General features: G+C 37.4%; 1 protein-coding gene across 1 annotated transcript; it reads right to left on the reverse strand.

Annotated features, from left to right (window-relative positions):
* Positions 1-59: 59 nt before the first annotated feature.
* LOC149834458 (pentatricopeptide repeat-containing protein At1g30610, chloroplastic-like) lies at positions 60-21,047 on the reverse strand. The gene is made up of 9 exons (XM_090011423.1): positions 19,511-21,047; positions 13,514-13,705; positions 12,954-13,035; positions 12,664-12,855; positions 12,444-12,557; positions 11,560-11,650; positions 11,320-11,477; positions 5,864-6,295; positions 60-456 (listed from the first exon to the last, which is right to left on the reverse strand). The coding sequence occupies exons 1-9, from the start codon at positions 20,746-20,748 to the stop codon at positions 103-105; spliced, it is 2,853 nt and encodes a 950-aa protein (XP_089867549.1). The 5' UTR covers positions 20,749-21,047; the 3' UTR covers positions 60-102.
* Between the last annotated feature and the right edge of the window lie 1,781 nt (positions 21,048-22,828).

Here is a 22,828-nt window from a genome sequence, read left to right on the forward strand (position 1 = left end):
ATGTTCAAAGACGAGATCATCGCCATGCACACGAAATCTAATCTACTAGGATGATCATATATACAACAATTATGAACCATTAATTGGATAAAAAATAATAGCTTAGCTATTAGATACAGTTGCCATGCTGTCGACTGAATCTGCTGTGATGTTAGAATAAATAAATTCCCTGCAAGAACTTTCCAAGGCCTGGTAAGTTTGATCATCTTTTGTAACTAAATTGTTCACCAATCTCACCAAAGTTTCCCTCTGGAACCGATGGCTGTTCTTCTGAAATAAATCCAACCATGCTTTCTTAGAGGACTGTGAGTCTCCAACCATGCCACCAATGCAAGCGATAGCACCAACACAATCGTCTTGTTGCAACTTCCAGCAGAACCTTTCCTTGAGAATGGAAGGTGGGAGAAACCTTCCTGACTGAACCAACTGATTATAAGTGGTCTCCACTAAATGACCCTGAAGCCAAACACCCAGAAACACGAATTAGATGTAATCATACTAGGGGGCAGAAAAAGAAGCAAGAAAACAGGTCTGTGTAGAAATACTTCCTATGGTTAACCTAAACCTCGTAAAACTATCATTAACAAATTTTGCACCAACCGAGACAAATGGAACTCTAGACTAGGGGTGGGCATTGGGCCGGCCCGGAGATGACCCGGCCCATTTACTAATGGGCCGGGTTTTGGCCCAGTTCTTAATGGGCTCGGGCTTGAAGAGCACCCCATGGCCCAGCCCATTGGCCTAATGGGCCGATGTTTAGCGGATTAGTTCAGCTCGGCCCAAACTCATTTGTACATTATTTTCGAATGTAACTCTAATTCTTAAATAAACCAATAGTCTCATGCACCCAACCAGTTATCTTTTTATTTCTCACAAAATTAATGCAACTAATTAGGTAAATAATAATCAATAACTTACCATGTACCCAACTAATTATGTTTCTAGTTTTCATAAAATTAATGTAACTAATTAGGTAATGGTAATAGCAAGTTACTATGCAGCCAGTGTAAGATCTCGTGTTTTCGGATCTTAGTCAATTCATGAAAATTTTGAAATTTGGCTAAGTCTGGTAAGAAAATCGTTTGAGGCTTGAGTTTTAGACCGAGGTCTTAGAGTTTGGGTTTGACCCAAGTCTCATCAACAAGGTCTAGACAAGCCAATCGAAGTGTGGCAAAGAGTTTTAATTTCAACTTTTAAATTCAAGCGAAATTCAAGCAAAATTCGGGTTATTTTCGTGCGAAATTCGAAGTTTGATATTCATGTAATATATCATTGGATGCGCCTCGAAATTCTGAGCGCAATGGTATTTTACTTTTTCAAATTTGAGTTCCGGTTGACCCAGAAATCACGTTTTTCTAAAATTTTAGCAGTTTGTTGAAACGGATCCGAAATTGGATCGGATTGCATCCAAGGCGTAAGATCCAAATTTCTATGGATTTGGGTCCTAGTTAGGTCCTATAAAAATCTAGAGTTGATACAAGTCTTAATCCAAATTTTTGTATGAGTATGAGTTTGGATCTTGGATCTTGGATCCGAATCCGGATCCGGATCCAAATCCAAACTCAACATTTTTATGACTTTAAATTCAGTTAGGAGCTTTAAATTGGGGTTATTAGCATATAAAAAGTCTCCATGGTCAACATGACCAATTTTGGGAACCTTTGAATATTTAAGAATAAGTAAATTCAAAAAAATAAATTTATTAATTTAATTATTTTATTAATTTCGGGATTTGGGTTAAGAGGGTTTAGGGTTAACCCTCTTCACTAATTAAAAAGGGTTTAGAGGTTTCCATATCTTTTAGGAAAGGAGGGTCAAAAAGTCAAACAAAATAAGAATAAGTAAAGGAGTCCAAAAATCTGGAAACTCCCTAAAGAGAGAGACCTAATTCTAGAAACTCTCTAAAGAGTTTCCAGCTATTAATAAGAGAAGGGAGGGGGGGGCGGCATCCCTTCTCCTTCATTTGGCTGTAGAAAAAAAAAAAAAGAGGAAACAGGAAAAAGAGGAGAGAAACAGGGAAGGAGAGGAGAAAGAAAGGGAGAGAAGGTACAAGAGGAGGCCATTGATCTTCAGCCCAAGCTTTTTGACAGCTTCCATTATCACAATCTCAGTCAAGGTACGGGTACTCCTTGAAACGAATGAGAAATCGAGTAGAGATTTGATTTCCATGCATCTTTGATGGAAATCCATGGAGGAACAGTGGACCCACGATTTCCACTGTTACCCCTTTTGTATATGTTGTATTCTTACTGTTTCTTAACAAAAAAAAAGGTATAAAATAATAAATATCAAGCAGTTTTTGCATAACGCTTATGCTATCGTTTTTTGACAGCAAACACAGGCCCAAACTGGGCCTGTGTATATGCGATTGGACCTAGCTGACAGGGTCGGCTGGGCTGGACTTACCCTTTTCAATATATATATATATATATATATATATATATATATATATATATATATATATATATATATATATATATTAACAAATAGTTCTGGCATGTGTTGATGCATTACAAAAAAAAAAAAATGTTAATATGCTGTTTTGTGTGCTGTGCTCTTTTGGGCCGGGGCGGGCTGACCCAGTCAGCTGGGTGCTGGCCTGTGGTCCTGGGCATTGAAAAAAAAATCTGTCTGTATATCCTGTGGTTTCCTGACAGCATACACAGGCCCAAACTGGGCCTGTGGATATGCTGTCAGACCCAGCCGACAGGGTCGGCTGGGCTGGGTGACTTAGATAAGAAAAAGAAAAATTTAATTAAGGGGATATATATATATATATATATATATAAGGTGAGATATGTATAGGGTTTAAACATTTCTGTTAAACTCCTATGCTGCTGTTATGTTGTCCATCTTCGATAGGCTACACAGGCCGGACTGGGAACTGTGTACATGCTGTATGTTGTCCAGCTTCGACTCCTATGCTGCTGGGACTGTGTACACGCTATCATAACCATCCGGGTGTTGGCTGGACATGGAATGGATGTTGAAGTACTGACAAACATAAATTTTTCCTTAAGGCATGCATGTTACCGTTAATGATAGACACTTACAGACATGCATTGATTGAATCAAATCATGTGACAGCAAGCATGCACTTATTTAAAAATTTTGCATTTGACTGTCACGTAGAACGGTAATAGTTGTGTTAATGTGCCTATGACTATTGTAAACAAACTCATTTCCTTGTTGGCTGCATACACGTGAAAATACATATATGTTGATGTTTCTTTTAACGTAACAATGCATTTACCAGTAGACATGCACATGATATGAACATATAGTGACATGCATATGTGACTCTTGTTAAGGTTTGCAACCAACATGAGTAGATACACAGTTGGAAAATAGGTATGCACATAAGGAAGCTCACTTAAAAGAAAACATGCATCCATTTGAGTTTGCATATAGGGAAATTCTGAAAATTTCTGTGGTTATGCTTATGGGTTGTGAGCTTGTAACTAACTTGAAAAATGTGCAAATTGAAAGTACATGATTTACTTCACATACAATATGTTATGGTTTATGCATAATGTACATCGATGAACAAAGTGAATTACCGAGGGCTTGGTAAGCCCGAGTTGAGGGTTGCTTTTCCTTGTTCCTGTCAATGCATTGTAAAAATCATGTTTTTCTAATATTTTATTTTATTGCATTGTTCTACATGTTTCCATGGGCCGGAGTCCTGTGATGGCTCTCGCGAGATAGACGCGAGCTTTTATCTTTATTTTTGCATATGATGTTGCAAAACTTAAAAAATTAATTTTTAATAAAAAGTAATAATAAAGAACAGTGTAATATACTTTATGAGATCACCCATCTGGAGAATGTGGCTCTTAGAGATCCGGTCTTGGGGAGATTGTGAGGATACAAAACTCCGTGTGCTTAATTTGGTCCCCTGAACCCGATATTGAGGTTCCTTCTCCTGGCCACGGTTTTAGGGAGAGTTCACCACTTTACCTAGGGGTGGTGTGTTTTGACACAGTTGTTGTTTTTGGTACCAAGGAAGTGACACTTGTGGGCGTGGGGTGTCCCTTGTGTCCCCGACATTAGATGTGGAGGTCTAATGTTCCGAAGGTGATTCGGTCGAGGGCTAAGTTTGGAACCCAGTAATAAAATACAAATTGTGTGCTAAGATACCCTGGGAACCTAACTTGACCTCGGGGTTTGTACCCGTTTGGTGTATCCGCGGGCAACAATAATTAAAAAGAGAAACTTAAAGTTGTATGCATTTAATAGGGCATGCATAGGGAAACAAAAGACTTAAATGAAAGATAATAAAATGATTCATGCATTGCACAAAAGTCATGCATTTTCCTGTTATGCATTAGATCATGCATACTTTAATGGTTCCCTTAATCAATACATGATGGTAAGTGTTGAATGTTTATTTCTTGTTGCATGCTGAAGTTTTATTACATGCTACTGCTTTACTGTCTTTGCATGCTTAGCATTTATGATTGTTGCATGAATAAAGTCCCAAATGCTATAAACTGTCTTGTATGTATTTCCCTCAATTGTTGCATAATATCTTATCTTAACCTTTTATCTCACTAGTTTCATTAAGAAGTAGTTGTGCTCAGGATTTTGATTCTGACACCCTACTTCATTGGTTTTTCGCAGGAACAGGTGATCAGTGAAGTCAACAGCTACTGTGAGGGCGCAGGAGTCACAATGAGTTTTCGGCAGCTTCATTTGTGAACAGAGTGGCTCTTTCTTTATTTTGGTCCTTCAGTCTAGTGTTCTTTTCATTTACTTATTTTTCATCAGTGGTTACGTTACTTTCTGTTGAGTGAAACACTGTTTTTGAGATTAGTTCTTAACTCATGAATAAAGGTATTGGTTTAGTTTTATGGATGATAATTGCAAGTTCGTTTGTGGTATCTGGCTATCCAGTTGGAATTGGAACTGTGAGGACCCCGGGTCTCTGGGAAGTTTTCCGCACTGTTTAAAAAAAAAAAATACCGCATTTTCAAAGGAGATGAGTTGGGGTCTTTACAACCAGCTTATTTCTTTATTGTTCATATTAATAAAAAATTAATTAGATAGCTTAGGCCCATCGGGTCGTCCCGGTACCTGTGGGCCGACCCAAGCCCGGCCCATGTATATAACGGGCCGGGTTTCGGCCCGTTAGCTAACAGGTTAGGGGCCTTAGGGCCTAAAACCTTGACCCAAACCCGGCCCATTCCCCACCCCTTACTCTAGACAACGACGGTTTCACGGATGCATCATATTGGGACTCGCAGGTCCAACTTCTCTGACTCTATGGATGGAAGTAATCAAGGTCTTCTAGAATATGCCTAACCATGGGAAAGGTTTCCAAGGTCAAATAAAGGCTTAAATGATTGCAGGCTGAAACATGTATCTCACAAATAAAATGTAAATAGATACTATCAGTCATAACAAGCTACTAAGTAGATCTTTACAATAGGAGATTGTAGTTTTTTATGGTTTAAGATGTTTGACTTATATAAGCTTTGAGAAGTCAGAATTGTGAATCCTCAAATACCACACTTTGACAGGAATAGGAAAGTTAAAGGAACCTCAAGATAATTGTCTAATTTAAGATTTGGCAAGCAAAGAACATCAGGAGCTTCAGGCATGTGGTTCAGAAATAAGACATGAAAACCTGCAAACGCAGGGTGGAATATTAAAATTTGTACCATGCTAGTGTCTTAGGTAGTGTTTAGAATTAAAACTAGGTGCCGTCAGTTATCAAAAGGCAACACCAATCAACCCCCAAACGAGTTAATGAGACCGCCAAGAGTTCAATGCATGGTTTTAAAAGGAAAATAACATTGTAAGGTCATCAGCCAAATCAAGAGACAAGACTCACATAGGGACAAAGGAACAAGAATAGTACCTTTCCGGCTTTAGAAGCTTCCAAGATGAGCTGAAGGTGCCTTTTCACATCAAATTGGTAACCATGATGCAACATTCTCTGATAAACACACTCAAATTCATCCCATTTCTCTTCTGCAGCACATGCTTCTAACATGGTATTGTACATGATATTGTCTGGAGCTAGCTTTTCCCCACAATCAGTTTCTGTGCTGGCAACTTCACCACCATCCAGAATCTTCCAAAACAGATCCTTTGCATCAGTGAACATTCTTTGTTCTACCATTGCTTTCAGCATCATGTTGTAAGTAACCAAGTTGGGGGAGCAAAACTTCTTCATATGATTAAATATGTACATTGCATTTTCTATGCTTTCAGCATCAAGGCATGCTTTGATTAGCCCAGTATAAGTCACAACCAAAGGTTTCTTTGCAACCTTGCATATTTTGTCAACCTGCAAAAATGAATGGAGCAAGCCAGAGGTACATTAGAATTTACGTTGGATTTTATGAAGACCTCATGTTTTCCATGCATAAGAATTGGGGATAAGAGATTGAAGCACCAAAATTTAGGAAATTCAAGCATCAGTTTTATCACAGGCAGTGGCATGATATACAGTCCTCCAGAACACGTAGTATGAAGATTGACAATTAAAAAAATGGGACACGAGTCAGTTAAGCTTCCAGTCTAGCAATGCAGTGGCTACCGGCTAGAAAATGATCAAACTGGGACCGCCGGCCCAGTCAAGGCAATACCCGTCTGGCAATTTTCTGGCTGGTGGCCGGTCAGAAGTGGCAAGAAAATCCTTCTCTCTTTTTTTCATTTTCATGGTCGTCCAGCAATTTTCCTTATTTTCACTGGCCGGGAAATGGCTAGAATGGTGTCTCCCGATGTGGGTGACACCATCCCAGCCATTTCTCGGCTCGTGGCTGGCCAGCAATTTTGCTTGTTTCTTCTTTTTTTTTGGTCGCCCAACCATTTTCCAGCCACCCACCGGATGGAAAATGGCTGGTATGGGCAACATCATCCCAGCCATTTTCTGGATGATGGGTGGTTGGACTAATATTTTTCTTTTTCTTTTTCTTTTTATGACATTTTGGCCATTTCCCAGCTAGTGACTGGCCGAAAAATGGCCAGTCTTTTTTTTAAGTTTTTGATGACGAAAAACCTGAGTTTTAGGTTGGTTTCCAAAAACCAGGCGTTGGGGAAAACCCCCCAGATTTTGCCCCTGTCATCCAAACAGCCCTAACAGGTCCACAAATAGCTTTTGTGTAAGTTGCTAACAGTAGCATTTCAATGAAGCTGCTCAAAAGTTTCAAGCAAACAAACATAAGGAAGCAATACATGAACAGGTTCTGATATGGAAGAACCAAAACCCAGGATGCGTCAAGCGTCAGGTTCATCACAGGCAGTGGCAGGTTCTTCACTTCACTGGAACACAGAGTAAAAGGCTTGACACTGAAACGAAAGAAAAAGGACACCTTCAATCAGTTTAAGATTCTTCTCTAACAATGTAGACTTTGTTATCTTGTTCCTGTTTGGTTGGCTTAAAAATGTTCCCTATCTTCCATAATAAAATCCAGGAAATTCTAGTAGGGCTTTATGAAACACACGAAGGCTAATACACAATGTACCTATGTCACCTAGGCACGGGTGCGGGTACGGGTAGGGAAGGTACGACACGACAATTCAAAAAAATGTGGGTACGGGAACATGGCTATATATATATATATTAAATATCACATAAATACAAAATAAATTCAAAATAAACTGAATATAATTTATATATATATGCTATATCTAAAATATATATTATATACTAATAATATAATTATAAATTATAAGTTGAATACAAACTTGTATGTAAGGAGGGTAAAATGGTGTGTCCACGCGACACACGGGGACACGCGTGTTGACATGGGTATAGAGGGAAAAATGGAGTGTCCATACGATATAGCAATTGACACACACTGCCATTCCTAAACACCAAGTGGCTGATGACAACAATATTTGTCAAAGCTGCTTAAAATTTTAAAAAACGCAAACAAAGAAATAAGAAATGTGTGAATGAGTTCCATGATTGAAGCACCAAAAAGTAAGGCTTGCCAAGCATCAGGTTTATCACAGGTAGTTGTATGTGTCACAAAGTAGCACAGAATCCAAGGCACTCAAAACCCAAACCCAAATACCAACATGCAATCTATGTTGTTGAAAGCGCTAGGCGGGGCTAGTCGGTGGACCTTCGAAAAGGCCTAGGCGGGCGACTAGGCGGGGCCTAGGCGGGCAAAGAAAATTAAGAACAAGCAATTCTGTAGATTCCACCGTTATATGTATTTTTGCACAGATCACATGTCACTGAATTTAAATTTGCCTCATCCTTGCAAAATGCCCAATTCCATGTCGGATCCCCAAAGCTTCTAATTTTCCTTTTTGTTGAAGATTTTGTGCTAGGGTTGGAACAAGAGCCACTTGAACTTGCATTTAGAGGAGCCAATCCACAATCAGCTGAAGAACTTGGGTTTGCATCTTCTATTGTTCTAATTAAACATTTCAAAACAAACAATTATTAATCAATAAAGTAGATAAACAAAACATACACAATATATATATATATATATATATATAACAGTATGTATAAATTGTTCAATATATAAACAATACATATATAAGATAGGTAGCTCGCCTAGTCGAGCTGGGTGGCGCCCAGCGCCTAGGCGCACCTTTGACAACATAACATGCAATACATATGAATGAAAAATAAATAAAACAAACACAAGACTTTAAGAATATATATGTTCATTAATAATGAACCTTGAAATACATAAGTCAAAAGAAAAACATTATACAAAATACCTCACTACACAAATACACTTACACTCATGAGCCTAAACTATCCATCACTCTCACAACACACATATGCGTGCCCTCATATTTATAGAGAAAAAAAGAGAGAAGAGGGAAAAAGGAAGGTCCCTTGGAGAGAGTCCAACGGCTAGAAATCTAGCTGTTGGACTACTCCAACAGCTAGATAAAGTCAACTTTGGTTGACTTTAGTCAACATATGTTGACTAATATATATATATATATATATAATATTTATATATTATATATATGTATATATAATAATACATAAAAAGGTTACATTTATCTTAACAGTATGCTCTACAGTTCATTGGAGTACAGAGCACACAGCTTTACAATAAAGCAAAGGAAAATGGATACCTTCAATGGTTTAAGCATCTAACTCAAAATGTAGCTTTCACTATCTATCCTTTCCATTTCATTAATATGTTTGTATTTTTCCACATCCATCTTATTTAAAAAGATCCAGAAAATTCTATCAGTGGTTTAAAAAGCTGACATGTTACACACACATGCAGACACTCGCACATAACCTTGAATGATAGTAAGTACAAGGGAAGTTGCAAACAATGGAAATCAATGAATCTGTAAACAGGTTACATCATATAAAGATCTTCCGCTTCAATAACTCCTTGCTTCTACATGTTATGAGGACAGGATCTCCGAGAGACACTACCACACAGTGATGTATATGAAGTCCTTCCCTAACTCTAAGGCATGAGATATCTTATTAACAGAAATTTTGTTCACAAGCATGGGAAGATACACAAAATTTAAGGATGAAAATCAGGCATAAAAACACCCACTGGTATCTATCATACTCATAAAAATTCCACAAGGAACTCCCTTAAAGTACAGCAGGGACATGAATATCGAACCATCAAAGTGAATAATAGTAAGCTAGCAATTAAATAAGAGTAAACCCCAGATCTTCACCATCTTGTCATCACATGTGCAAGTACATGCATAACTCTCACTTGAAACGGCTGAAAGGTGTTTCATGAATGGATAAGGTCCTAACATGATTTCAGAATCTCACTCATGGGGAAGAATAGCACAAACAGCCTAGGTGAACAAAAAAAATATCATCATCTCTAAATTAAACCTAATATCCTTTCAAAACTGTGCCAAACATTCATAAGAAAAGGAGACCACAGAACTAACAATTATAGAAGGCAATGGGGAAACCAAAACATATTGGCAATGATTCATTCAATTATTGGGAAGGGAATACCAGTTAATGTAAACGCATCTGAATTAGACATCTCCACACCCACAAACCAGTTACAAAACCAGAAACCATAAACAGCCAAAAGAAGCACAAGAAGACAACAATAGTCAAATTTAGATCAACCTATTGACCAAGCAGCCTTAGTTAAAAGTGTTTTTCATAGAAAATAAATCAGATATGAGAAACTGACTGTACAAAAAAATCTTGTAAATAAACTATAGCATACAGCCAAAGTTTTTAGAACTGCATGTAAAAAGTACACATTGAGAAAACATGCATGTAGAAAAATAGAAAATGTGAATCCAAAATATCTCATATATAAACTCTCCAGTCATTAATAACAATAAAGATCTATGGGAGCCCACAGACTACCGAAAATGCCTTGTCATACATCTGACCATAATTTAAAACTGATCACAATATCAGTTCTAGAACCTCAATCAAGATGCCTTGTGTATGATTCAAATAATTTTCTCAGTCTGCAACTATATGGACAAACTCAGATAAATCGGAACCCAAAGAAATGAACAAACTCGGTCAATAAAATGGTTGAAGGGATGAATACTAACCTTAGCAAACTTGCTAGAAGATCTTCTTAAAGCATAGATACAAAAAAAAAAAATCAAATGAACTAAGGATGTCTCCTGAAATATAAGTACAAAATACAGCAGAAAGAAGGAAAAACAAGTTGATCAAGTACAGACGATCAAACTACCCCATGAATATCAAATGACATTGTACCCTATGTGACTGTAAAACAATTCTATCCTTCGGAACAAGTTGCTGCAACATGATGATGAAGATGATGGAACTTCTAGTACAATCAAATAAGAGAAGACCCAACACGTCCCCCTTTAATCTTAAAAACCTTAAATCAAGTAGGTCCAAAAGATAATTCTAGAACCTTTTTTTTCCTCTCCAACAAAACGTCTAATCAAACCAAACAAATTCTCCTTTTAATCTTAAAAATTCTAAATCAAGTAGGTCCAAAAGATAACCCTGGATTTTTTCTCTCCTATTTCATTAAAATTCCCATTCAAAAAACTACAGCCTTTGTTTAGTTCAAATTATAAGAAGAAATGGGTTTTATACACCAAATGATCCTCTAGATTCTGTATAAGACAACCAATTCTGCAAGCAGGCTTTGTGCAGCACAGACCTCAATCATCTCTATGCAAATCCTGACTGAAACTTATATTAGTTGACAAAGTTTGGCACTGGTTCCAAGTTAAATAAAACCAAACGAAAGACTTTGAAACATGCATTTTATAATGGCAACCAATCGCAGAGAAGCTCATCCATAACAGCATGTTTATAGTTCAAAAGCCTCAACCCAGCATAAAGGTAACAAAAAGTGACTCATAAGTGTTAGTTACAATACATGCCTGAAGTAGAGCATCCTGACACCTTCCGGCACTGCAAAGACAACGAGCAAGATCATAATACAGACTAGCTGAACCAACTACTCCTCTTCTTTCCATATCTTGGATGGCAAGTACAGCCTCCTCTGTGTTACCTTCCTTCCAAAGAGCATTCACAAGGACTGCACAAAAAACAAACATTGATTGTTAACAAAATAAAGAATAATACCAAAAGCAACACACCAGTTTTTAAAAGTTAGATACCTCTGTATGTCAAAGTGTTAGGAACTGATGATTTATCAATTTTCTTGAAAAACTCATGGACCAACTTGTACTTGCCACATGCAAGCATTACCTGTTAATTAAAGCACAAATATGAATGAAGCGAATTTTCAGAATATTTCAAAATTCTGAATGAAAGAAGAAAAACTTTGGTTTCATTGCAAAATCCCCTTCGACAACTGAAATGATCAAATGAAATATTTGTTCAAAGCTTATTCATTGTTCTGTTATTATTACTATTCACAGAAGTTATAGGACTGATAAAGAATTTATATTAATTGTGATAAGTGCAATATGGCATAGTCCTGAGCTGTCACAACTCACAATCTCATATAGTTCATAGAAGCAACCACCATATATATATATATATAGAGAGAGACAAGTACACAAACACACACACACACATGCAATCAAGTACACACACACACACACTTGCTTCCAGGCATCCTTTGGTTCATTCACTTTTAGCTACTCAATTCTGTTGCATGATTGCTTTGACCCTCCACAACACTGGCATGCATCCACACACATACACAACACTTGCTTTCAGGCACCCTTTCATTCTTTCACTTTAGCTATTCAATCATGTTGAACCATATGTTTTGAATTCCCACCGAAATATGTTGGTTTCACATCATGTGCATCTTATCAAATAAGCAATTGCATTCATTCTTATCAAATATAAGCAGTTATATTCATACCTATACTTTTTTCCAGTTGAATGTAATGGGTTGGAACATATCCCTTAGCATGTGATCATGAGATTCTGTTCCAATGAATCACTGAACTTACTGGAATTTCAATCAACATGAAAAGGAAATTTTCTGGAGCATGACTGCCAAAATAGAAAGGAAATCAATAATTACCTCCATGACAAGACCATATGTTGTGCTTGAAGGCTGCATTCCATGTTGCTTCAACTGTTGCAATACCCAGAACGCACCTTCCCAGTGATTCCTCCGAACACATGCATTTAAAATCTGCGAGTAAAAATACTATGGTCACTTCTACCATAACATGAGAGGAATCTATACCATTCAAGAAACACAAGAGGAATTTATGCAGAACAGTAGAAAAGTCTCTCACAGCATTATAAACAACAAGGTCAGGCTCCAGATGAGGATCCCACTTTTCCAATGTCTCCTTCTTCAGTTTCTTTTCTGGGCCAGCTCGCATACAGTCAATAACATCAAAAAGTTCCTTCAAGTGGCCAGCTTGTCCTAGAGTGACAGCAATACAATGATATGCTGCCATGTCAGGATATGATGATAATTGTTGCTGGAAAATTTTAAATTTATGTTATGATACTTGTCAGAAAAAGTTGTAGATACAACAAAAATTACAAGAATGAGTAGAAGCCAGAGAATATATATTACACGCATAGAATGGAATATGTTAAGTGCCTCCACAGGCCTTCTTGCCTTTCCAAGCACACTGAGTACAGTTGTATAAATATATCTGCAATATAATGTGCTAAATTAATAGACATACTCGGCTCCATTTTCGTTACTATCGACTATAAACCAAAACTGAAGAGGAAATTAAGTTACACCTACTAAAAATGGCACCAAAATGAACCAATGGACTACTCATTTGCTCAAATATAATAACCACAAGAAAGGCAAATTGTGAAGCTTTGTCAGCTCACCACATGCAATGAAACCTAACAGACAAGTTTGTAAAGTTTGCAAAAATAAAATATAAAACAAGATTCTTTGTACACCTACTATAGAATGGCAGTGGCACTCAATGAACCAATGGACTGTTCATTTGTCCGAACATAATAACCACAAGAAAGGCAAAATATGAAGCTTTATTAAGCCAATACATGCAACAAAACCTAACAGACAAGTTAGAGATGTTTGAAAAATAAAAAAATAAAATAAGATTCTTATATACTGGAAATGTAGATGCCTAACTGAGGGGCAGAAGTTACCGGCTCTTGTAGGACTCAAAACGTTCACGAGATTGAAGCCATTGAACCACTTGCAATGCTCTCCTCCAGTTCCCAAGTTGACCCAATATTTGGACAATTCGCAAAATGGAATGGTCTGTAAACTTGATCTTGGCACTATGAAGCATCTTAGAGAAGTGCCATCCAGGCAAATTGATATCTGCACCATTCAGCCTTTAATAGGAAGACAAATCAATATACACTTTCTTAGCCCAAACCCTTAGGTGCCTATTCTGAGAAATCCTACAAATTGTGTGCCAAAGCACTACACAAATAGCAGTCAACAAAAAATGTTATTAGAAATAGCAAAAAATAACTAGCATATATCAGGGAAAAGAGGATAAAGTGAAAACAACTTTATCATAATGTGAACTTCTTTGCACTTAATGAAGCTTACTTCCCTGATGCCAACATCAACTAAAGTGTGAATAGTCACCATGACCTTCAAGCTACCAAAATTACAATAATGTCTACCTGAAAAATTGATTTTCTAAATGAACAGAATTATATATGTGAAATTGAAAGCTTCAGCAAGCCCCACCCTGATAATAATACCCATTATGTAATAATATATAAATCACATTGCATAGACATATCTTTTAAGTTTCAAATTGCTTTTCTTAATTTTTCTCTTATGTTTTTTCGAGTCTTGTCTTCACTTAGAATATCCATGAAGATCTTGAAATAATAAGAAAAATTAGTTTAAATATGAAAGTTAGGGAAAGGACATTCTTGAAAGCATAATGTTGTTACAGCATCCAACAATAATTATGATTCCAAAATACACAGTTGATGTTGTCGTGACATGATTGAACTTCTACAAGTTTCTATTAGTGCACCTGGTTGATTTGTTATGATGCTCAACAATATATATACTTCTGAAATAAGAGTTCACTTTGTGGATGATCAGATTTTTCCTGGTGAATGAAAATGATATGGTTTCTATAATTATAGGTGGCTTAGATAAAGACACATTAGGACACAAATGACACTCTTCCTACACTGGACTTCAGTGGGAAAAGAAAAAGAGAAATAAGGCACTAAAGCTATATTGGGAAACTAACAGCTGCAGATAACATTTCTTCATATATAGCATTTTCATGAAACCAACATCTATATTGGGAAAAGCTATACCTTCAGCAATTATCTAACCCTCATAGTGGTGAACTTTACCAAACTTTCATCACAAACTCATAAATACTATCATTTAGGAGAAAGATTAAGAATTAAGAGCGTATGCAAGAAAATGGCTCTTTTTTTATTAGTTCATAGGTGTCATGATATTTGACACTTATGGGAATGTCCTTACACCGTAAATCTCTTAACTGTGCAGAAGATGACATGTCTCCCATAAGCTTCACAGAAAGACAATAAAGCAGTCAAAAACAGTATGTGCCGTCTTACACATTTTTACGATGGTAAGTTATTGAGCATACTGGAGAGCGATGCTCCTATGAAAAGTGCACCATCCTCTTGCAGGTAACCAACCATTCTATAACAAAAATGTTCATCACCCATTAACACCTGAGGCCTAGCAATCATCTTACAGAAGAATCTTCATGGCTCATCAGCAAGCTCTAGATTTCATAAACTATAAGACTGTGACAGTAGTCTATAGAACCAGTCATATTATTGTGCCTTCCATTTGTTGTTTAGCTCAAAAAACACATAAAGCTCCTAAATGGGTAGTTAGGTTAACTTGCAATTTACCTCTAATATGTAAGCACCCCCTGAAGGAAGTTAGGTTAGCCACTTGGAACATAGGGTCTTTAACTGGTAAGTTGGTAGAGTTAGTAGATGTTATGTGTAGGAGAAAGATTGATATTTTATGTCTTCAAGAGACCAAATGGGTAGGTGAGAAAGCTAAAGTGATAGAACCTTAGGGATATAAGATTTGGTATACAGGAATAAATAGGAATAGGAATGGAGTAGGGATTGTTATGAGTCGTCAGTTTATAGATAATGTAGTTGAGGTCCGTAGGAAGGGTGATAGAATTTTACTTATTAAATTAGTATTAGGTACGGATATTATTAATATTATTAGTGTTTATGCACCTCAAGTAGGTTTAGATGATTCCATTAAGCATCAATTTTGGGAAGATTTAGATGGAGTAGTACAAGAGACATCTTATGGAGAAAAGCTTTTCATCGGCGGTGACCTTAATGGACATGTAGGCATTAGTAGGGATGGATTTGAGAATATCCATAGAGGCTATGGTATAGGAGAAAGAAATGAAAGTGGAGAAAGGATTTTAGATTTTTGTTTGTCCTATGATATGATCTTAGCAAACACTTGGTTTAGGAAGAGGGAGTCTCACCTAGTAACATTTAAAAGTGGGGTTAATACGAGTCAGATAGATTTTTTCCTACTTAGAAAGAGAGATAGGGGTTGTTGCATCGATTGTAAGGTTATACCAGGAGAAAGTGTAGCTACACAACATAGAGTCTTAATTTTAGATCTTAGAATTAGACAATGCCGCAAAAGGGATAGACATAGGATAGATCCTAGAATTAAGTGGTGGGCACTGAAAGGAGCTAAACAAGGAATGTTTGTAGAGCAGGTAGTTAAGGAAGTTGATTGGTGTCTCGAGGAGGATTCAGAATCAATGTGGAATAAGATAGCGGGTGGTATGAGAAAAGTAGCTAAGGAGGTATTGGGTGAGTCTAAAGGTGGTGCACCACTAGGTAAGGATACATCATGGTGGAACGAGGATGTCAAATTAGCTATTAAGGTTAAAAGAGAGTGTTATAGAAATCTAAGTAAGAGTCGTGATAATGAGAATTTGGAGAAGTATATGATAGCAAAGAAGGAAGCTAAAAAAGTTGTTCGAAACGCGAGGGCTAAGGTATATAAGGAGGTTTATGACAAGTTGGATACCAAAGAAGGCGAGAAGGATATTTATAGGCTTGCAAAGATGAGAGATAGGAAATCGAAGGATTTGGGTATGGTTAGATGTATCAAAGATGAAACGCAAAGGGTTTTAGTCAAAGATGAGGAGATTAAGGAGAGATGGAAAGATTATTTTGATAAGCTATTTAATGATAGTCATGCTCAAGATCTTGGAGACTTCTCCATTCCTTTTCATGAGATAAATCGTGACTTCATGCGCAAGATTCAAAAGAAAGAAATTGCAGAGGCTTTGAAGAAAATGAAATCAAGAAGGGCAGTTGGCCCAGATGGTATACCTATCGAGGCTTAGAAATGCTTGGGAGAGAAAGGTTTAGAATGGTTGACAAATCTTTTTAACTTGATTTGGCGAACAAATAAGATGCCTAATGAGTGGAGGAAGAGTACTTTGGTGCCTTTATATAAGAATAAGGGTGATATACAAGATTGCACAAACTATCGTGGTATAAAACTCATGAGTCATACTATGAAACTTTGGGAGAGGGTGATTGAGTCTAGGTTGAGGAAGGTTGTCATGATATCGGAGAATCAATTTGGTTTTATGACTGGAAGATCAACTATGGAAGCTATACATCTTCTTAGACAACTTATTGAAAGATATAGAGAGAGGAACAAAGATTTGCATATGGTTTTTATTGATTTAGAGAAGGCATACGATAGAGTACCTAGGGACGTTCTCTGGTGGACAATGATGAAGAAAGGTGTTTCTCTCAAGTACATTAGTATAATTAAAGATATGTATGAAGGAGTAGTAACCAATGTCCGCACTTGTGGAGGGGTGACAACCAATTTTCCGATAACGGTTGGGTTACATCAAGGATCTGCTTTAAGCCCTTTCCTATTTGCGATAGTGATGGATGAGCTTACGAGATCAATTCAAGAAAATGTACCGTGGTGTATGTTGTTTGCTGATGATATTGTTTTGATTGATGAGTCTAGAGCTGGGGTTAATGCTAAGTTAGAATTATGGAGACAGACATTGGAAGCTAGAGGTTTTAAGTTGAGTAAGAGTAAGACTGAATATATGGAATGTCGGTTTAGTAAGCAACGAAGTAGTGATGGGAGTGTAGTGAAGCTTGGTGAGCAAGATATACCGGTGAATGATTATTTCAAATATTTGGGATCCATCATTCAAAAGTATGGAGAAATTGATGGAGATGTAAATCATAGGATAAAGGTTGGGTGGATGAAATGGAAAAGTGCTACTGGAGTGCTGTGCGATCGTAGAATGCCATTGCGGTTGAAGGAAAAGTTTTATAGGACGACTATTAGACCCGCTTTACTTTATGGTACGGAATGTTGGGCTGCCAAGAGACATCATATTCAAAAAATGAGTGTAGCTGAGATGCGGATGCTTAGATGGATGTGTGGAAATACAATAAAAGATAAGATTCGGAACGAAGAGATACGTAAGAAGGTAGGTGTTGCACCCATTGAAAATAAGATGCGAGAGAATCGTTTACGGTGGTTTGGACATATTCGGCGAAGGCCTAATGATGCTCCAGTTAGAAGGTTGGAGAAATGGGAAAATATATTAGTTAAAAGAGGTCGGGGTAGGCCTAGGAAGACTTGGATGGAGATGATAGGAAAGGATATGAATGCTTTGAACCTCACCGAGGACATGGCGTTGGATAGAAATGATTGGAGGAAAAGGATTCATGTGGAAGACCCAAAATGAATTTCTTTTTTGGTTCATATCGCTGACCCAATTGTTTTGGGATGAAGGCGTAGTTGTTGTTTGTTTGTTTATGTAAGCACCCTCTGAAAAACATCATCCAGAGATCCTTCCTCCTCCAATTGCTCGTACAGTTTTAAAGTTGTTCAACTATGTCACATAGGTGCGGGTGCAGATACGGGTGCGGATGTGGCACTTTAGAAAAACTTGGGTGTGCGGGGAGGGTGTATATATATATATATAATTTTTAACAGTTTTAAGTTAACACTAATGAAATAAAATACCTACCCCCCCCCCCCTTGCCCACCAATTTTATTTTTTTTAAAAAGGACCAAAATAGACTTGGTCAAAGTAGACCGAGTCTATTTTGGACACCCGCACCAAGGGTTTATTGACCTCATCAGGTGCCACACTCGCACCCACAACCGTGTCGTGTCGACGCAAGTGTGGCAGCCTCTTTGGTGAGTCCGTGTGACTTAGTTGTTCAATTGATAGTTTAATATTAAAATTAACTGAATCACACCGCTTTACTGCACATGGCAGAGCACCTGAAAGTCAATGTGAAAACATAGGCCCATGATTCCACTATGTAGCGATTGCAAAGAGCACAAAGATGCTACATTTAAGGAGCATACTATCATATATAGTTGTAATTAAGCAAACCTAAGTCAGCTGAACCATAATGACCACAAGGTCAAAGCTCCAGATTAAGGTTTGCAGATAATACACATAATCACGGCAAGCACATGCAGGAAAAACCTATTTCAAAACAATGTGGGAGCTTGCAAGAGTAATTTAAATCAGGATAAAGATCACACTGATAAAGCCTAGTGATTTCATTTTTCTTCTAGAAAAAATTGGTGGGACCTCCATCTGTTCAGTGAGCAAAAAGAAAACGTAAAACATATATGATATCTCAATGTTGAAGCTGAAAATGGAGATATACATATTCATCCACCCACGTGATCTCTCAACTTGTGAAAAGTATAATTTCTAAGCCTTGACTCATCTGAGAGTACTTCAAAACCATAAGCACATCACAACAAAATATTGGAATTTTCCATATATTTTCAATTTTCACAAGCATAGTTTCAGAATCATATGTCAATCAAAGAACCAGGGTACCATAAAATATAACATGTCTACATTAATTCACAGAAACTCTAGTGAAGCTTAAACATAATCAAGTTGTATATCAGCAAAAAGCACAAGCAACACATCACAGAACTTCTATGACACTCTAGCTTAAAGATGTATAAACACGCATGAGGTAAAAACGAAGACACGGATATATCAGTTCAACCGAGAAAAGGCTAAATCATTGTTGTTAATAGGCTTTTATCAATTCAGCCAAAAAAGAGAAGCAAAATATCAATGAACATAAAGGGATACTTACCATTTAGCCAACTTTTGAATTTTCTCTTCCAACTCCATTCTCAATACGCGTGGTCTGTTGTTGACATCAGTGAATGCCTCAAAAGTCCTGAAAGCAGCTCTTTCCATATCCATGATGTCATAAGGAACTGTGTTCTTCAAAAAATTTCTAGGAGCAACGGTTTCTTTATTTCGTGATACTTCGCTCCGACGGTTTGTGTTGCCAAGATTAGAGTTTCTCCCCCACAATGATTCTCCATTGCTCCCGCTGCTTTCTTCTGCTGCTCTTGTGTACCTTTGGATAGCATGATGCTCACCCTTCTTGCGTGATTCCCATTTAGCAGAACTATTTGCACTTGCAAGGCTTGCTTTTTCCATAGGTTTTGAGTTAAGATTGAAACCCATGATATCATTTTCTGTCCCATTGGTTATCATTTCATGTTTGTAGTTACTTTCACTGTTTCTTCCCATCACTCGCTCATGGTCTAGGCTCATGTTTAAACCACCATGATCAATTTCATTATTGTTCATATTTCTTCCTCGATCATGAGCTTGCTTTTTCACCCAGATTTCACTTCCCATTTTTCTGCCCACTCTCTTCCTATCTGTGGCATTTACTCTGCCAGAATCGACCATCTGAAGTGAATTTCCGTTTTCCGAGTCCGCGAACTTGTCAGCATATTCCATACTACTCTTGATTTCTACTCCCGTACTTCCCATAAAACTTCTGGCATTGGAACGATTACCTCCCCGTTTGTCCGAATTGCGATTCACATAATTGGTTTTCCCACCATCTCGATACGACCGCCTCTCCATCACAGTTACATTTTCTGCATCAGCCCTAGAAATGGACCTCTTCCTGGCGCTTTCCTCGTCGACTTCCCCATCACTCCCCGACTGAAATCTGTCCCCAGAATCTTTCCCCGTCAATAGCTTAACCTTTCTGATCCTCCGACTTCTGTTTGAGCCATCGTCATTTCTCCGCTGAATCGAATTCCGCTCATCCCCCTCCTTGAGAATCTCCATAGCCTTGAGGTACCCATCGAACATCGGCTTGAAATCTAATTCTTTCTCGAGCAATTCAGCTTCCCGGTTGCCCGACGCACTCACCGCCCTAAAATTAGGGAATTTTCTCCCCGCGTCGACGAAACGAAGAAACCCGCCCTCGTTCGAAGGATTACGGTGCCCGAATCTCTTAGAAATCGATAACCCACATGAAGGAATCCCGCCACAGTGAAGATTCGCCATGATTAGCTCCATTTTCCACCGTTTCTCCCGCCTAGGAATCCCGAATTCAAGAAAAGGATTCCATTTTTCTTCAAATGGAACGGTGGGAGAACAGCTAAAAAACCCTAAACCCTAGAATTCTTTGGTTTCATTAAAACCCCAATTTGCAAGGAGAACCAAAACGTAAGGAATTATGCGCTTAAGTAAATAAGAGGAAACGGAATTCGTGTTTCCGCATACGTTGGTTGATTCAGTAAAGAAGGTTTTGGGTTTCGGTGGGTACAAGAAGAAGCGTTTGGTTGAAAGCCTACAAAAGGGTGAGAGCCGGATTCGGATCAGGTAAAATGAGAATTTTTCTCATCAGACAATCGTGACCGTTGAGAGAAGTTATAGGATTGTTCCACGTGTTGGTTACTTTCCTCTTGCGTTATTACCGTCCCTTCGATAACTCTTTTGGTAATCTCTCTCACCATCCCCAAATTTCTGCAATCTCTACAACTCCAAAGAAGCCAAGCAACACAGGGGAGCAGGGTCAGCCCCGCCCTCATTTCCCCACAGATCTACTTACATAGGGTAACCTCTCTCTCTCAGCGCTAAATCTCTGCAATCCCCTATAACAACAACCCTAGAGGTTCCAGGGAGGTTGTGCACTTCAGGAAAGCCTGAAAACTAGCAAGAGAGAAGCTATAGTGGACGTTCCAATGGGACTACCCGTAATCGGCTTCTCACCAGCATCATTTCTGGAGGTTTGTTGCAAAAGCTCCCTCTTTTTTTTTCTTTCAATATTGTGGATGTAATAGATCGCCCATTTTGATTCGCCATAGATTTGTATTGCTCTTGATATTTTTGTGGATTTTTTTGTTGCAGCGGCTATAATTGCTAGGTATTTTTATTTTGTAAAATTTCATTAAGCATCTATATTAGAATGTAAAACCTAAAAAAAGGAAGAAGAAAAAGCAAAAAGAACATGGCATTTACTATATAAGAATCAGAACTTATGCATAAATGAGATCAAAGAACAAAAATAACAAATAAATTGCGAAAAAGGAAATCGACAAACAACCCCCTTCTATTAGCTTGCGATGAAAGATCTGTCTGCATTTCAAGAGAAACCATATATAGTTTTCCATCAAAACATTTATGTTGGAAAACATTAGAGTTCCTGGATAATTCTTTGGAAGATTTCATAAATTTTATTTGCAACTGTTGTATCTTTTGTAACAGGTATGGAAAGATGTTGATTGGGTGCTAACATGTAATCCTAATATCTATCTACATGCACTACTAGTACCATTTTTGACATTTGAGGAGGTTGTTGATGTTGCATATTTTTTTGCACAAGTTTCTTTGTTTGATGTTTTGTTTCACATTTTAATTGACAATCTGATACCTAAGAAACAATTTCTGTATGTTTCATTCTCAAAATGTATCTTCTATTGGTTTCAAAGTTCAAACTCATATGTGTGCTTACAGCCAATAGAGATTAAGTGATCTATTGGTTTGTAACAAAATTTTATAAATATAGATAAAATTCTGAATTCATTGGCATAGAAGCAACATGTTCACAGTATACATACACACATACCTTTGACAGTTCTAGCTTGCCTAAAGCTTAGCTTTCTAAATTAGGAGTTTGTCTCTGCTTCAACTTGGTTAAGCCTTGTTATAAAAGTGATTGTGGTAAGTCATCCTTCTGTATGTGTAAATTTCATCTAGATAATATAGTCTAGATAATATATTTACTGTTATAAATTGTTCGTTGGGTTAAATTGTGTGTAGGAAAAAAGGTAGGTTTAATATAATCCATCTCATTATTAAACAAGTTTTGCTTTTTGGCTGAGATTGACTGCATTTCAATAGGGTTGTTGTCAGTATGATTGCATATGTTATTTTATTTTCATGATTTATTGGTTGATTAACAAAGTTTGTTGTTAAATATTTGCAGAAAAAATTCTAAGAGTTCTACAAGTTTAAATGTGGCAAGAAAGTTGGATGTCTGTAAATACACGTTGAAATTGGTTAAGATATTCCAATCAGGGCAAATGTGGACAACGATTATGAAAACTTAGAGATGAATTTTGTGAAGGATGATGTTCCATCCTGCACTATTTTA

This window comes from Nuphar pumila, chromosome 6, assembly GCF_984573655.1.
Source record: "Nuphar pumila chromosome 6, dmNupPumi1.hap1.1, whole genome shotgun sequence".
NCBI lineage: Eukaryota > Viridiplantae > Streptophyta > Magnoliopsida > Nymphaeales > Nymphaeaceae > Nuphar > Nuphar pumila.

Excerpts from the sequence above, each read along its gene's own strand:
- LOC149834458 (XM_090011423.1), bottom strand. The coding sequence starts at position 20,748 with ATGGAGCTAATCATGGCGAATCTTCACTGTGGCGGGATTCCTTCATGT. Across the intron at positions 12,856-12,953 it reads ACATATTCCATTCTATGCGT|CAACAATTATCATCATATCC; the intron begins GTAATATATATT and ends AAAATTTTCCAG. Across the intron at positions 11,651-12,443 it reads CATATGGTCTTGTCATGGAG|GTAATGCTTGCATGTGGCAA; the intron begins GTAATTATTGAT and ends TTTAATTAACAG.